This window comes from Nomascus leucogenys, chromosome 6 (genome assembly GCF_006542625.1).
Source record: "Nomascus leucogenys isolate Asia chromosome 6, Asia_NLE_v1, whole genome shotgun sequence".
In the NCBI taxonomy this organism is placed as follows: Eukaryota; Metazoa; Chordata; class Mammalia; order Primates; family Hylobatidae; genus Nomascus; species Nomascus leucogenys.
In genome coordinates this window covers 58,875,926-58,893,776 of record NC_044386.1, presented here as the reverse complement: position 1 = coordinate 58,893,776, position 17,851 = coordinate 58,875,926, and the positions used below count along the sequence as shown (strand labels likewise).

At 43.1% G+C, this 17,851-nt stretch overlaps 1 protein-coding gene across 4 annotated transcripts in view; it reads right to left on the bottom strand.

Annotated features, from left to right (window-relative positions):
• The window catches only part of ZNF106 (zinc finger protein 106), a 77,363-nt gene extending 60,016 nt beyond the window's left edge, over positions 1 to 17,347 (bottom strand). For 2 of the 4 annotated variants that reach the window (XM_030814238.1, XM_030814239.1), the window contains exons 1-2: positions 17,128 to 17,347; positions 893 to 978 (exon numbers count right to left, since the gene is read on the bottom strand). In XM_030814238.1, coding sequence (XP_030670098.1) covers positions 893 to 946 — 54 coding nt within the window. In that variant the 5' untranslated portion in view covers positions 947 to 978; positions 17,128 to 17,347. The remainder of the gene's footprint in view (positions 1 to 892; positions 979 to 17,127) is intronic. The other 2 variants (XM_003266780.4, XM_030814237.1) reach the window with 1 other exon arrangement.
• Between the last annotated feature and the right edge of the window lie 504 nt (positions 17,348 to 17,851).

Here is a 17,851-nt window from a genome sequence, read left to right as displayed (position 1 = left end):
TCCTCAGTATTTAAACTAGCAGCCCTACTCTGAAAGCAAATGATAAAGGCAGGTAAAGGCAAAAAGTGACCCAAATTGCAGCCAATTTTAGGTCCTAAAAAGATGTTTTGGCCGGTCACAGTGGTTCATGCCTATAATCCTAGCACTCTGACAGGCCCGAGGCAGGTGAATAACCTGTGGTCAGGAGTTCAAGACCAGCCTGGGCAACATGGTGAAACCCTGTCTCTACTAAAAATACAAAAATTAGCCATATCTGGCGGCACATGCCTGTAATCCGTTACTTGGGAGGCTGAAGCAGGAAAATCACTTGAACTGGGGAGGCAGAGGTTGCAGTGAGCTGAGATTGTGCCACTGAACTCCAGCCTGGGCAACACAGTAAGACTCCATTTCAAAAAAAAAGTTTTACTTTGAGCAACATCCCCACCTTGTGGACATCTAGGATATTGTTAATACCATTTCTGCTGTGCTGCACTTTTCACAAGCACAGGCATAAACAGAATGCAGGTACATATAATAAATGCTATATCCTTAGCTAATCAAAAAGTACATGATCTTAAAACTGCACAAAGCAGTGTAACTTCAAATAACCTTGGAATTTTAAGGTATCTTCCCTATAACTGGTTACTAAATTTCCCTGTCATCTAGTTCTGAATACCCTCAAATTCGAGATGGACAGAAGTTTAATAATACAGGTACTGGCTTTAGGAGGCAGTAATGAGAAAGAAACCAGTGGAATGAGACTATGGTTTAGGAAAGAAAAGAAGCATAAATAAGACATTGTCAAAGCTTTTCCTATTAATAACATGTCTATTAATATTAATAACATCTATTAATAACATGTCTCTTTAAAAAATAGTCATAAAGCCTCAGATTCTCCCTCTTCCATTATTACCTTTTTTGAGCTGTACACGATGTGGCACAATATGCATTTTCGTTCTCGTACCATAGTGACCAGATCTGAAGCACTCAACGTCAAACCTGCAATGAGGAAGTGACATTTAGTAACCTTTTCTCCTCAGATACCTTCTTACATTCATCTTCACATAACCAAAATTACAAGTCTTATCTTCCTCACCTCCACCTTGCTCCTCCCCCAGTCTTTCTGTTTCCAGGTGCATAGGGTAAACATTTTGGGAGCCATCCTTGATCCTTCTTTTTCACCCCATATCCACCCTCGTTAGGAAATTGTCAGACCTACCTTTATATATAGCCAAATTCCAACACTTCTCACCACCCAGCACATCTATCATCCCACACGGCGTTACCCTACTACTGAAATGACTCCTTCCTTCTGCTCTTGTCCTCTCACAGCTGATTCTCAAAACAGTGTTTTGAGCGTAGCCAAAGATTCTTAGAATAAGATTCTTTTAAAGTTTAATTCAGAATGGACAGGCGCAGTGGCTCACGCCTGTAATCCCAGCATTTTGGGAGGCCGAGGCGGGCAGATCACGAGGTCAGGAGTTAGAGACCAGCCTGGCCAACATGGTGAAACCCCGTCTCTACTAAAAATACAAAAATTAGCTGGGCGTGGTGGCAGGTGCCTGTAATACCAGCTACTCAGGGGGCTAAGGCAGAATTGCTTGAACCCGGGAGCAGAGGTTGCAGTGAGCCGAGATTGCACCACTGCATTCCAGCCTGGGCGACAGAGCAAGACTCTGTCTTAAAAAAAAAAAAAAAAAAAAAAAAAAAAAAAAAGTTTAAGTTAGAACGTATACAGGTTGAACATTCCAAATCTAAAAATCTGGCCGGGCGCGGTGGCTCACGCTTGTAATCCTAGCACTTTGGGAGGCCGAGGCGGGTGGATCACGAGGTCAGGAGATCGAGACCACGGTGAAACCACGTCTCTACTAAAAATACAAAAAAATTAGCCGGGCGTGGTGGCGGGCGCCTGTAGTCCCAGCTACTCGGAGAGGCTGAGGCAGGAGAATGGCGTGAACCCGGGAGGCGGAGCTTGCAGTGAGCCGAGATCGCGCCACTGCACTCCAGCCTGGGTGAGACAGCGAGACTCCGTCTCAAAAAAAAAAAAAAAAAAAAAAACAAATCTAAAAATCTGAAATCTGAAATGATCCAAAACCGGAAACTTTTTGGGTGTCAACATGATGCTCAAAGGAAATGTCCACTGAAGCAGCTTAGATTTGGAATGTTTCAATTTGGGATGTTCAGCCAGTAAATATGCAAATATTCCAAGATCCGAAAAAATCTGAACTCCACAACACTTTTGGTCCCAAGCATTTCGGATAAAGGAACTTAACCTGTATGTAATTCCTCTGCTCAGAATTTCCCAATGGCGTCCATCTCACTCACAGAAAACCTAGTCTTTGCCATGGCTACAAAATCTGTTTCTCTCTTCCTCTCCGAATCATTCGCATGCCCTCCTGTTCTTCCTCTATCATTCTAGTGCACTCGCATTCCCCTCGTTGCTATTCTTTGTTCACATCACAGATCCTCCCACCTTAGCACCTCTACATTTTCTGTTCTCTGCCTGGAATATTCTTCCTTAAAAAGTCCTTATGGTTCCCGTGGCTCATTCATTTCCATTGGGTATCTAAAATATTGCCTTATGGGAGAGGCCCTGCCTGACCCTCTACATAATATTGTACTTTCTGACACCCCACCTCTCCACATAGTTCCAGTTTCTCTATTCCCCTATTAACCTGCTTAATTTTTTATAGCTTAATTTTTTATAGCACTGTGGTAGATCATGTTTCCATAGAAGGCCTCAACAACATCTGCTACCCTCTGTGCTCTTTTGCAATGTGATCTTGCCACCATCCATGAAAAGGTGGATGGAGTCTGTTTCCCCTCCCTGTGAACTATTTTGATCAATAAAATGTGGCAGAAGTGATGCTGTATAACTTAAGAGGCTGGGCTTTCAGAAATCTGTACCTTCTGCCTCTGCCCACTTGTTACGCTCCCTCTTGAAAGCCAGCCACCTTGATGTGAGAAGCCAAAGCCACAGGTTAAGGCCAGGTAAAAAAAGAACTGAGGCCCCCACTGAGTACCCAAACAACAAGCAGGACCAACTGACAGCCAGAAGCGTGAGCCATCTTGGGGGCTCCAGGTCCAGCCACCAATGAGAGACCCCCAAGTGAGACCAATACATACACCATCCAGATAAACCCTCTTCAACCCAGAGAACTGTGAGACACAATACAAGGTTGTTTTAAGCCAGGAAATTTTGGAATAGTTTATGAACAAGCGATATCTGGAACATTATCTTTTACTACCTAACATAGTATGTATTTGTTATTCTCTGTCTCTGCCAATTAAAATTTAAATTCTGTGAGAAAAAGGACTTTGCATATTTTGTTCACTAGTATAGTTCGGTCTAGCACGTAGAACAGTATATGACATATCGTAAGCAATTCAAAAGTATTTGATTATTCCAAATGGAATTATCCATCTTGGGTTACTAAATGTGAGTTTAGTAACTAAGCTGAGTAAATACTAGGGTTTGAGGCCAGGCACAGTGGCTCACATCTGTAATCACAGCACTTGGGGAGGCTGAGGTGGTAGGATCACTTGAGGACAGGAGTTCAACATCAGTCTGGGCAACACAGTGTCTCTACAAAAATGAAAGAATTAGCTGGGTACTATGGCTCATGCCTGTAATCCCAGCTACTTGGGAGGCACAGCAAGGAGGATTCCTTGAGCCCAGGAGTTTGAGGTTATAATGAGCTATGATTGTGCCACTGTACTTCACCCTGTGTAAGAGTGAGGCTCTCTTTAAAAAAAAAAAAAAAAAAAAAAAAAGAAAGAAAGAAAGAAAATACCAGGGGTTTAGATTAAGACTCAACAATGGTTTACTCTTTCATAATCCTCTAGCACTAGCACACTTTCCTCAAGTCCCTGCTAGAGATGCTCTATATGAAATTTTAAATCTACTCCCCAAGCAGTATTATTCCTTCCTCTACAGAAAACATCAGGCTCTAATAGATCTGCTTCCTCATCTGGGGTACATTCCTTATGAGATTTTAAAACTGCGACATAATGAGGTTACAAACTACCATAGTTTAATCTGTAACTCCTAGATAATATGGCAGAAGGACAAATCAAAGAGGCCTAAGGTTCTCCACTCCTCTGATTACTCGGCAGTTTTCTTGCCATGCAACCCACTTCATAATTTTTTTTTTTTTTTTTTTGAGACGGAGTCTCGCTGTGGCCCAGGCTGGAGTGCAGTGGCGCGATCTCGGCTCACTGCAGGCTCCGCCCCCTGGGGTTCACACCATTTTCTTGCCTCGGCCTCCCGAGTAGCTGGGACTACAGGCGCCCGCCACCTTGCCCGGGTAATTTTTTGTATTTTTAGTAGAGACGGGGTTTCACCGTGTTAGCCAGGATGGTCTCCATCTCCTGACCTCGTGATCCACCCGCCTCGGCCTCCCAAAGTGTTGGGATTACAAGCGTGAGCCACCGCGCCCAGCCAACCCACTTCATAATATTACTGAATGCCTAAATAATTTTATTCAATAATAAAGTTCAGGCCAGGCATGGTGGCTCATGCCTATAATCCCAGGAGGCCGAGGTGGGTGGATAACTTGAGGTCAGGAGTTCAAGACCAGCCTGGCCAACATGTCTCTATTAAAAATGCAAAAATTAGCTGGGTATGGTGGCACGTGCCTGTAATCCCAGCTACTCGGGAGGCTGAGGCAGGAGAATCGCTTGAACCCAGGAGGCAGAGGTTGTAGTGAGCCGAGATGACGCCCCTGCACTCTAGCCTGGGCGACATAGCGAGACTCTGTCTCAAAAAATTAAAATAAAAAATAAAATTCAAAACACTAAGTAGGATTATGGGGTAAAAATATGGACATTTAAGAAAGCTGAATGTCAATTAGCTACCAAAACAAAGAAATATACCTTTGTGGACAGGTACAGTATTATTTATACTTTCCATATTACTAATAATCTCTTAAATCTCAAACAGAAATGTTAAGTGCTATAGCATACTACTTCTAACTGCTTTATAATGTAACATCTACTTCAACTTTAATTACTACTTATATGCGTTATTTTGTTACTTCATTCAACAAACATTTATTGAGCACTAAGCACTATTCTAAGGGTTAGAGAAATTGGTAAAGATACGTCCAGAAATGTTTTAAATTGTGCTTCCAGTTATTAACCACCAAAGCAAAACAGAAACAAGAAACTTAGAAGCAATAAAGTCAGTAAAAGAGTGTGACTCTCTGGTAGAAATTATAGCAGTTACTGTGGAGTTTTTATATATTTACTTGGTTGAAAACCAAGCACTAAAATACAAACTGTGCTTTTATTTGACAAAGCCGCCGGGTGCGGTGGCTCACGCTTGTAATCCCAGCACTTTGGGAGGCCGAGGTGGGCGGATCACGAGGTCAGGAGATCGAGACCACGGTGAAACCCCGTCTCTACTAAAAAATACAAAAAATTAGCCGGGCGTGGTGGCGGGCGCCTGTAGTCCCAGCTACTCGGAGAGGCTGAGGCAGGAGAATGGCGTGAGCTCAGGAGGCGGAGCTTGCAGTGAGCCGAGACTGCGCCACTGCACTCCAGCCTGGGCGACAGAGCGAGACTCTGTCTCAAAAAAAAAAAAAAAAAAAAAAAAAAAGACAAAGCCAACAACATCAACCCCTAGTAAATGGATAAAAAAATAAAGCCATACAGTATAACAGAAATACTCTATATCAACATTTTAATCAAAGTCTCCCTCTTTTTAGTTATTTTTTTCTTTCACAAGCTCATTTCTAATCTGCATGTATTAAGAATACTCATTTTCATTTTCTTAAAAAATCAAAATATAACTGCCAGCAAAGTATTCAATTGATAAGGAAGATTTAGTATTTAAACCCTGAGGTGACATGATTCCAGGCAAAGTAACTTTAGTTTATATATTCTTAAATTGGGTAAATACATAAATTCCATTAAGCTTTCTGAAATACTGTAATTAGCCCAGTCTTCTAGATGGGAACCACTGCTCTTTTTAAAGGCCTTGACAAAGACTAGAAGCCAAGGAAATACAAACCATCCAACTCTGTGATCTTAACCAAGGTGACTGAGAAGTGACAAACTACAAGTAAGTAAATAAGAAATCCAAACCTACTGCCATCCTCACTTTAGCCACCTTACACTGGGTTTCACCATGTTGGCCAGGCTGATTGAGAACTGACCTCAGGTGATCCACCAGCCTCAGCCTCCCAAAGTGCTGGGATTACAGGTGTGAGACACCACGCCCAGCTTCATCTCATTGTTAACAGTACATTTAGTAATCTTTATCCATTTTGTATATGTATATATTCATAAAGTGGATCATCATAAAGGTCTTCATCCTCAGTCTTCACATTGAGTACACTGAGGAGGAAGCAAGGGAGGGGTTGGTCTTGCTGTCTCAGGGGTAGCAGACGCAGAGAAAAATCTGTGTATAAGTGGACCTGCGAACCACAAACCTGTGCAGTTCAAGGGTCAACTGTATACTTTCTCTTCTTTAAGATTTCCTTAATAATATCTTCTTTTCTCTAGCTTACTTTAAGGATATACAACATGTATAACATGCAAAATGTGTTAATTAACTCATGTTATCAGTAAGGCTGCTGGTCAACAATAAACTATTAGTAGTTAAGTTTTGGGGGAGTCAAAAGCTATAGATGGATTATTGACTTCACAGGGTATCGGTGCCCCCAACCCTTGAGCTGTTCAAGGGTCAACTGTGTTTTTCTTTATCAGTCTATCTATGGGTTTGTTAATATTATTAATCTTTTCAAAGAACTAACTTTGTCTATTGTATTTTTCTATTTATTTAATTTCAACTGCTGTCTTTATTACCTTTCATTTTACATACATTGGGTTTATTTTGTTCTTCATTTACTAGCTTCTTAAGGTAGAACTTGAGGTCAAGTCTTTAGGCCTTTTTTCTTCTCCAATAAATATGTTTAAACCCATAAACTTCTCTTAAGCACTGCTTTAGTGGCATCCCACATTTTTTAGTACTTTTTAATAAACATTTTATTTTAGAATTGTTTTAGATTTATAGAAAAGTGGCAAAGATAGAGATAGTATAGTTTCCATATACCCTCATGTCTAGTTTCCCATATTAACATCTTTCATTTGGCCAGGTCAGTGGCTCACGTCTGTAATCCCAGCACTTTGGGAGGATGGCTTGAAGCCAGGAATTCAAGACCAGGCTGGTCAACACGGCAAAATTCGTGTATCCACAAAAAAATAAAAAATTATCCAGGTTGGTCAGGCGTGGTGGCTCATGCCTGTAAACCCAACACTTTGGGAGGCTGAGGCAGGTGGATCACCTGAGGTCAGGAGTTCCAAGACCAGCGTGACCAAGATGGTGAAACCCTGTCTCTACTAAAAAGAAAAAAAATTAGCTGGGCTTGGTGGCAAGCACCTGTAATCCCAGCTACTCAGGAGGCTGAGGCAGGAGAGTCACTTGAACCCGAGAGGCGGAGGTTACAGTGAGCCAAAATCCGGCCACTGCACTCCAGCCTGAGCAACAAGAGTGAAACTCAGCCTCAAAAGAAAAAAAAACAAAAAACTTACATTAGTGTGTTACATTTGTCACAATTAACAAACCAATACTGATACACTGTTATTTATGTATTTATTTGAGACAGAGTCTCACTCTGTTGCCCAGGCTGGAGTGCAGTGGTGCTATCTCAGCTCACTGCAACCTCTGTAACCTCCGCCTGAAACTACGTCTCAAAAAAAATAAATAAATAAATCTTACATCGGAATGTTACATTTGTCACAATTAACAAACCAATATTGATACATTGTTATTTATTTTATTTTATTTTATTTTTTGAGACAGAGTCTCACTCTGTTGTCCAGGCTGGAGTGCAACGGCACAATCTTGGCTCACCGCAACCTCCGCCTCCTGGGTTCAAGCAATTCTCCTGCCACAGCCTCCCAAGTAGCTGGGACTACAGGCACCCGCCACCACACCCCGCTAATTTTTGTATTTTTAGTAGAGATGGAGTTTCACCATATTGGCCAGGTTGGTCTCAAACTCCTGACCTTGTGATCCACCCGCCTCGGCCTCCCAAAGTGTTGGGATTACAGGCATGAGCCACCGTGCCCAGCCTGATACACTGTTATTATGGAAGCCATATTTTATTCAGATGTTCTTTTTTTTTTTTTTTTTTTTTTTGAGACGCAGTCTTGCTCTGTCTCCCAGGCAGGAGTGCAGTCGCATGATCTTGGCTCACGGCAACCTCCGCCTCCCAGGTTCAAGCAATTCTCCTGCCTCAGCCTCCCGAGAAGCTTTACAGGCACCTGCCACCACGCCCGGCTAACTTTTGTGTTTTTAGTAGAGACGGGGTTTCACCATGTTGGCCAGGCTGGTCTGGAACTCCTGACCTCAGGCAATCTGCCCTCCTTGGCCTCTGAAAGTGCTGAGATTACAGGCGTGAACCACCATGCCCAGCCCAGATGTCCTCATTCTTTACCTCCTACCTTTTTTCTCTTCCAGCATGTCATAGAGGATACCACATTACATTTAGTCATCATTTCTCCTTTGGCTCCCCTTGGCCATGACAGTTATCCCACAAATTTTGATGTCGTATTTTCATTATCATTCAGTTCAAAGTACTTTCTAATTTCTCTTGTGATTTCTTCGACTCACAGATTATTTAGAAGATTCATTGAATTTCCAAATACTTGTGGCCTTTTACACATCTTGGTTTCTAATTTAATCTTATTAAGAGGCTAGGAGCTATGACTCACATCTATAATCCCAGTACTTTGGGAGGCGGAGGTGGGTGGATCACCTGAGGTCAGGAGTTCGAGACCAGCCTGGCCAACATGGTGAAACCCCATCTCTACTAAAAATACAAAAATTAGCTGGGCGTGGTGGTGGGCACCTGTAATCCCAGCTATTTGGTAGGCTGAGGCAGGAGAATCGCTTGAACCTGGGAGGCAGAGGTTGCAGTGAGCTGAGATCACGCCACTGCACTCCAGCCTAGGCTACAAGATCGAAACTCTGTCTCAAAAAAAAATTAATTAATAATAATAATAATAATTTTATTACAGTCAAAGAACATATACTATATTATTTTAATCCTTTCAACTATACTGAGAATTACAGCCCAGCATCTGGTTTATATATACGCTTGGGGAAAAAAGTATATTCTCCAGCTGTTGTGTGGAAATCATTTATATTGATGTTTTTTTTAAAGACAGGGTCTCGGCCAGGCACAGTGGCTCACGCCTGTAATCCTAGCACTTTGGGAGGCCAACGCAGGCAGATCACCAGAGGTCAGGAGTTTGAGACCAGCATAGCCAACATAGCAAAACCCCATCTCTACTAAAAATATAAAAATTAGTCTGGTGTGGTGGCAGGAGCCTATAATCCCAGCTATACGGGAGGCTGAGGCAGGAGAATCGCTTGAACCCAGGGAGTAGAGGTTGCAGTGAGCCGAGATAGCGCTACTTCGTTCCAGCCTCAGCAAAAGGGCAAAACTCTGTCTTGATAAATAAATAAAAATAAATAAAGACACAAAAGTTTGCACTTTTGAGAGCCACCAACCTCTTCGAATGGCTCCAAGCAATGCTCGAGCAGGACAGACTGGTCAAAGAAGACATATCCTCAATCATGCGATGGAGAGTAGGAGGCCCTAGGTTTAGTGACAAAGTCTGCTGGGACCTGGGTGACTCTTGAATGGCAGCTGTTCATGATGTGGCTCGGCATTCCAGCCTACCTCAATTTTATGGTGCCTCCATCTAAACATACACATACATGGTTTGCTCAACTATACACTGAAAAAACTATTCTCATGCATGCTTATGTTTTATGCCTTTGTCCCTCACTACTAAAAGACCTTCAAAGGCATCTAATTATGTAAGATATAAATCAAAATATTTAAAAGGTCTTACAAGGCCAGCTTGACACAACCCTTGCTAATGTGTATTACTTAGGTTTGAGCTACTTTCTTGTAGATCTCTGTGATCAGACAAAATGGCATTTTCAGTTCTTCCCACCTACTACACTCCTCCCACCTTAAGGCTTTTTCATATGCTGGTCCCTCTCCTTGGAAAGCTCTTACTCCTTTTCATCTAGTTAATTACTCATCCTTCAAATCTCAGTCCAAATGTTAGTTGCCTAGGAAAGCACTCCCTCATCTCCCAGACTAGGTCATACCCCTCACTGTGCACTGCTCTTCTGAAACCCTGTCTCTTCTTTATAACATTTATCCCAATTGTGGCTATTTTTTGAGGCACACTGTAGAGCAACAATTCTCAATCGCATCAGACCCAACTCTTTTTTCCTAAAACATATCATTGTGGAAATTTTCATTCATACATAAAAATAGAAGGATTATTATAACAATCCCCGGTGTTCTGATCAGCCAGCTTCCCCAATTGTCACCACGTAATTTTTTCTTTAAAGATATTTTGTACCCCCTTTTATTATAAATATTTTGTAATAACCTTCTTATCCTTCCTGAAATAAAATGCAGAGCTACTGTGACTTACACATGTAAAACTTCAAATATCAATATAATGTGCTAACTATAATAAAAATGAAAAATTAAAGGAAAGTGAGTTATAAAGTAACACGTATATCAACATATAAATGCTCAGACATGACTATATTAGAAGAATAAAACTATAAATGTGACTACTACAAAATCAGACTAATAGAGATAGGCATGTGATATTGTTGATAAAAAATACCATGAATAGGCTGGGCATGGCAGCTCACGCCTGTAATCCCAGTACTTTGGGAGGCTGAGGCAGTTCCTGGCCAACATAGTGAAATCCCACCTCTACTAAACATACAAAAATTAGCCAGGTGTGGTGATGCGTGCCTGTAGTCCCACATACTCAGGAAGCTTAGGCACGAGAATTGCTTGAACCCGGGAGGCAGAGGTTGCAGTGAGCCAAGACCATGCCACTGCACTCCAGCCTGGGGGGTCAGAGTGAGACCTTACCTCAGAAAAAAAAAACAACAAAAAAAATACTGTATGTTTATGTTAAACAAATTTGGTTTGAGGCTCAGATAATTATAAACAGTTTTTTCACCTACATGAACATCTTCTGGGCCATTAGAAAGTGATGCAAGATTTATGTGTTCTCACCACAAAAACTTATAAGTAATACATATGTTAATTAGTTTCATCTAGCTATTCCACAAGGTACAGCAGGTCCTCAAAAAATGTTGTTTCAGGCCGGGCGCGGTGGCTCACGCTTGTAATCCCAGCACTTTGGGAGGCCGAGGCGAGCGGATCACGAGGTCAAGAGATCGAGACCACGGTGAAACCCCGTCTCTACTAAAAATACAAAAAAATTAGCCGGGCGTGGTGGCGGGCGCCTGTAGTCCCAGCTACTCGGAGAGGCTGAGGCAGGAGAATGGCGTGAACTCGGGAGGCGGAGCTTGCAGTGAGCCGAGATTGCGCCACTGCACTCCAGCCTGGGCGACAGAGCGAGACTCCGTCTCAATAAAAAAAAAAAAAAAAAAAAAGACGTTGGAAAATAAAAGAGTGGATAAATACAAATTATTATAAAATAAAAATGTGTGACGTATGCACAACAATAAACAATGTGGTACGAAAGCACCCACCTGTCATATTTGTTGATTTTTAACCACACGGTAGTAGCCAGTGCTCCTTAAAATTTTCGCTTTGGAAATATTTATTCCTTGATTTAGCTCACCACCAGTGTGACTGTGATCACCCATTGATTCACCAAAAATTAGGCAAATATCCTGTTTTTATTACTTTCTTTCTTTCTTTTTTTTTTTTTTTTTGAGACGGAGTCTCACTCTGTCACCAGGCTGGAGTGTGGTGGCATGATCTGAGCTCACTGCAACCTCCACCTCCCGGGTTCAATCGATTCTCCTGCCTCGGCCTACCGACTAGCTGGGATTACAGGCCTGTGTACCACCACACCCAGCTAACTTTTGTATTTTTTAGTAGAGATAGGGTTTCACTATGTTGACCAGGATCGTCTAGATCTCTTGACCTCGTGATCCGCCCGCCTCAGCCTCCCAAAGTGCTGGGACTACAGGCATGAGTCACGGCGCCCGGCCCTTCTTCTTCTTCTTTTTTTTTTTTCTTCCAGAGACATGAATTTGTTCTATCACCTGGGGTAGAGTGCAGGGGCATGATCATAGCTCACTGCAGCTTTGAACTCCTGCACTCAAGTGATCCTTCCACCTCAGCCTCCCAAGTAGCTGGGATTACAGGTATATGCTACCATACTTGGTCAATTTTTAAAATTTTTTGTAGAGACAGGGTCTCGCTTTGAAGCCCAGGCTGATCTTGAACTCCCAGCTTCAAGTGTCCTCCACCTTGGCCTCCCAAAGTGCTAGGATTACAGGTATGAGCCACCATGCCCAGGCTACTCTTCTTTACATCTACGTATAGCTCACATTTATTTCAATGTTTAGTATTAGAAGTGTTTGGGGTCTTTGTTTAGAAGTTTGGTGATGTTTTTGTGACCAGAAATATGCCATAGGAACTTAACTCTTTTTTATATCAATTAGCCTGTGGCAAAATTAGTTTTGTTATTATGCTGTTTTGCTTAGAGTCACAGTTTCCAAGATCCTATTGATGTTAAGTGAGGACTTGTTATATATATACGTATATCGAGGCACCATGTTGTACATAATAAATACATATATTTTATTGCCAATTAAAAAATTAATTTTTTTGGCCAGGCACGGTGGCTCACGCCTGTAATCCCAGCACTCTGGGAGGCTGAGGTAGGTGGATCACCAGGTCAGGCATTCGAGACCAGCCTGGCCAACATAGTGAAACCCCATCTCTACTAAAAATACAAAAAATTAGCCGGGCATGGTGGCAGGTGCCTGTAATCCCAGCTACTCGGGAAGCTGAGGCAGAAGAATCACTTGAACCTGGGAGGCAGAGGTTGCAGTGAGCAGAGATCATGCCATCGCACTCCAGCCTGGGCAACAAGAGTGAAACTCCATCTTTAAAAGAATAAAATAAAATAAAATAAAATAAAATAAAATAAAATAAAATAAAAAGCTTATAGGGAAAATATGGCCTGGATGCAGTGGCAGCACCCTTATAATCCTAGCACTTTGGGAGGCCGAGGCAAGAGAATCACTTGAGGCCAGGAGTTCAAGACCATTCTGGGCAACACAGTGAGACCTCCTCTTGACAAAAAAAAAAAAAATTTATTAATTAGCTGGGCATGGTGGCACACACTTGTAGTCCCAGCTACTAAGAAGGCTGAGGTGGGAAGAGGATTGCTGGGGCCCAGGTGTTTGAGGGTGTAGTGAGCCATGATCATGCCACTGTACTTCAGCCTAGGTGACTGAGCAAGACCCTGTCTCAAAAAATAAAATAAAATAAAATAAAATAAAATAAAATAAAATAAAATAAAATAAAAAACTTGGCCGGGCGCGGTGGCTCACGCTTGTAATCCCAGCACTTTGGGAGGCCGAGGCGGGTGGATCACGAGGTCAGGAGATCGAGACCACGGTGAAACCCTGTCTCTACTAAAAATATAAAAAAATCAGCCGGGCGTGGTGGCGGGCGCCTGTAGTCCCAGCTACTCGGAGAGGCTGAGGCAGGAGAATGGCGTGAACCCGGGAGGCGGAGCTTGCAGTGAGCCGAGATCGCGCCACTGCACTCCAGCCTGGGCGGCAGAGCGAGACTCTGCCTCAAAAAAAAAAAAAAAATAAATAAATAAAATAAAATAAAATAAAAAACATTTCAGGAAAGTTATTACTACCCTCTCCTGTTTCCTAGCCACCACCACTTCCAGCCAGCCACTCTTGTGAGTTTCTTGTTTTCCAGAGATATTTTTCAATTTTTTTGCAAGAAAATACAAAACATAAAATTTACCATTTTAACCATTTAAGTGTAGTTTAGTGGTATTAAATACATTCATAATGTTGTACAACCATCACTACCATCCGTCTCCATAACTATTTGCATCTTGCATAACTGAAACTTTGTATCTATTAAATAGTAACTCCTCATTTCCCCCTCCCTCAACCCCTAGCAACCACCATTCTACTTTCTGTCTCTATGATTTTGACTATCCTCCACAGAGGATATTCTATGCATATACGGTTGTCCCTCGATATCCATGGGGGATTGGTTCCAGGATCCCCCTCAATACCAAAATCTGAGAATACTGAAGACCCTTATATGAAATGGCACAGTATACAGTATATGCATGTAACCTACACATACCTTCCGTATACTTTAAATCATTCTAGATTACATACAAGACCTAATACAATGGCTACACATAACTTCATTTATGTGGATGCAATGTAGTATGTACTCAGCACATAGCAAATTCAAGTTTTGCTTTTCAGAAATTTGTGAATTTTTTTTCCCTAAATATTATCCATCCAAAGTTGGTAGAATCCATGGATGCAGAACCCATGGACAGATATGGAAGACCAATTGTATATGCAATACATAGTATTTTTATGAAACCACAGTGGTTGCAAAATGCACACCCTCTTTTGTACCTTTTCTTTCTCACTATATGGGAGGTCACTCAATATTAGCACATATAGAGCTGGCTCATTCTTTCCAGCAAATGCATACGTTTATTTAACCAATCCTTTACTGATGAAGACCTGGGAGCTTCTTGATAGTTTCTTTCAGATTAAAACATGCACAAACATGCACATACACACACACACACACACACACTCGACTGTAGAGTTTCCACTAGTGATTTTACATGCTAGAAGTCCAAGCAGAGCATTCATATGTAACTTGTCTGCCCAGGTGCTCTTATTCATTGGGTACACAAATTAATCCTAAACTCTCCACTAAGATACTCCAATTACAAAACACACAATACATAGACTTCTCACTGAGCCATTCCTGGTCCCAGAACCAAGTCGTCTAGCATCTACCATTCCTTTCAACTCTTGTAGAGCAGCCTTCAGACTACATGTGCACTAATCTAGATGTACAATAATCACTATTCATAGTCTTTCCTTTTTAAATATCTTCATTTTAATCAAAACATTTGAGGCCGGGCACTGTGGCTCACGCCTGTAATCCCAGCAATTTGGGAGGCTGAGGTGGGTGGATCACCTAAGGTCAGGAGTTCGAGACCAGCCTAGCCAACATGGTGAAACCCCATCTCTATTAAAAATATAAAACGTTAGCCAGGCATGGTGATGGGCACCTGTAATCCCAGCTACTTGGGAGGCTGAGACAGGAGAATCACCTGAACCCAAGAAGCGGAGGCTGCAGTGAGCTGGGATTGCGCCACTGCACTCCAGCCTGGGTGACAGAGCAAGGCTCTGTCTAAAAAAAAAAACAAAACAAAACACACACACACACAAAATAGGTTCTGAACTAGTCTGATCAGATTCGTTCACACCCTCTACCTCCCGCCAGGCCATTTTATTTATTTATTATTTTTTAATTTTTTTTTTTGAGATGGAGTTTCGTTTTTGGAGTGCAATGGCGCGATCCTAGCTCACTGCAACCTCCGCCTCCCAGGTTCAAGCGATTCTCCTGCCTCAGCCTCCCAAGTAGCTGGGATTACAGGCATGTGCCATCATGCCCAGCTAATTTTGTATTTCTAGTAGAGACAGGGTTTTTCCATGTCGGTCAGGCTGGTCTCAAACTCCTGACCTCAGGTGATCCGCCCGCCTCGGCCTCCCAAAGTGCTGGGATTACAGGCATGAGCCATCGCGCCTGGCCCCTTCCAGGCCATTTTAAAGTTCTCCTCAAAAACCATCTAGTATTTCTAATTAAAGGACTCCTACCATCTTCTAGACTCAAGAGTTAACTCTAGGCACGGCACGGTATTTGGCAAATGTGTAGCAGATACTAAATAAATTCCAGTTGCATCTGAATATTGTCTTTCATTATTTCATTCACGACCAAACTTGAGAACGGGGCTTAAAGCAAATTTTAAGATTTCCCATGCTATTTACAACAGTACTAAGCTCTTAGTAAGCACTCAAAAGTTATCTGTGGGCCGGGCGTGGTGGCTCACGCCTGTAATCCCAGTACTTTCAGAGGCCGAGGTGGGTGGATCACCTAAGGTCAGGAGTTGGAGACTAGCCTGGCCAACATGGTGAAACCTCGTCTCTACTAAAAATACAAAAATTAGCCGGGCATGGTGGTGGTGCACGCCTGCAATCCCAGCTACTCAGAGGCTGAGGCAGGAGAATCTCTTGAAACTGGAAGGCGGAGGTTGCAGTGAGCCAAGATCCCGCCACTGCACTCCAGCCTGGGCGAAAGAGCGAAACTCCATCCTAAAAAAAATAATAATAAAAATAAAAATACAAAAAATTAGTCAGGCATGGTGGTGGGTGCCTGTAATCCCAGCTACTGGGTAGGCTGAGGCAGGAGAATCGCTTGAATCCAGGAGGCGGAGGTTGCAGTGAGCTAAGATCGCGCCATTGCACCCCAGCCTGGCAACAAGAGCGAAAACTTTGTCTCAAAAAAAAAAAAAAAAAGTTATTTGTGGTTTGAATAAACTGGATATAAACCATTATGGTGGATACAGCACTTATTTGCTAGGTAAGAGAACTTCCCTTACCTAGGATGACAGTCTCAAGTTGCTAAAAGCCATGGATATTTCAAACTTCTCAATAAGATGGCTTAATCTTACTCTCAAAGATGATTACACAACAAATTGAAACGGGAAGAGGGTGTAAAGTGTTTCCTCTCCACAATTATACACCGAGATTCGGACTAAATATTAAATGGACACAGTAAGCTGTTGTTACTATTCGTTATTAGTTGTTATTCTCAAGACGCATCCCACAAGGAGAGAAACGAAAGGAGGAAAAAGAACGGAGGTTGTCAGTCGCAAGAGGTTGAAATGTGTCCCTGGCCTGAGACCTACGGGCTTTAAGGACCAGGGTCTTTGGACTCCCTGCCCAACTGGGGACGAAGGAGGTCAGTGGCTTCCCCTAAAGGTCAAGGCTTTGGAGCCACGTTTCCTTCTGGGGCTGGGAGCAGAGCTGGAACGCCCCCGCGAAAATCCGTACCCTGAAGCCAGCAGCACCGCCTGCCCATAAACCCGCGCCGGCTCTGGGAGAGTGGACCACCAGGTTGCCCCGGCGCCGCAGCCTGCAGGAGTAGAAACCCGGCGGTGTCTTGCAGCCCCACAACCTCCCTAAGGGGCAGACCAGCGGGACCCTTGGGCTCCGATACGCTCAACGCAGGCCCGCCCGTCGATACTCACATTCACAGCCAACCCCTCTTACTCCATCAGGCCGCCGAGGGCCAGGCGAGGGAGCTCCCTGACGCCCCAGACGGCCCCTTCAGTTTTGGGTCCGGGAGCCTGCTCCGGACCCGCTCCCCGCCGGGCCCCGCCACAGCCGCCGCCAGCGCGCAGGCGCACACCGAGGCCGTCGCGCTCGCTTTTTTTTCCTTTGCGGTCCGCCGTTCTCAATAATCTAGCTTTATTTGAACACAAGAGAGTGAACAACGGACATACAGGAAGAGGTTTTTCTCAAAAAGAATGGAGGAAGAACAAAGGCAGGCCCGCTGGCGGGAGAGTCAGTACGCAGCGTTGGACGCTATGAACAGCCTCCCTGGTCCCTTTTTCATTCTCCTTGTTTCTCCTTGTTCTTTCCCGGCCTCCCTGTAGCTCCTACTCTCTTCCTTGGTGTCCCGCCATTTCCTTTAGTCAGTGGCAACTGTTCAGGCTAAATTTTGAAAACACTCCTTCCTTGTAAAACTTACTGTTTAATGGAAGGTGCAAGAGCTTTAGAACAGACAGACCTGAGTTTCAGATCTTGGACTAGCTACTAATAATTTCTGACTTTGGGTAAATTACAATTCTTCGTGGAACCTCAGGTTCTTGAGTTAAAATTAGGATAATGTTATCTCACAGGGTGTTGCTAGGATTAAATAACATAGGTCAAGTGTTTATCTATGAATGCTGCCTATCACAGAGCAGACAT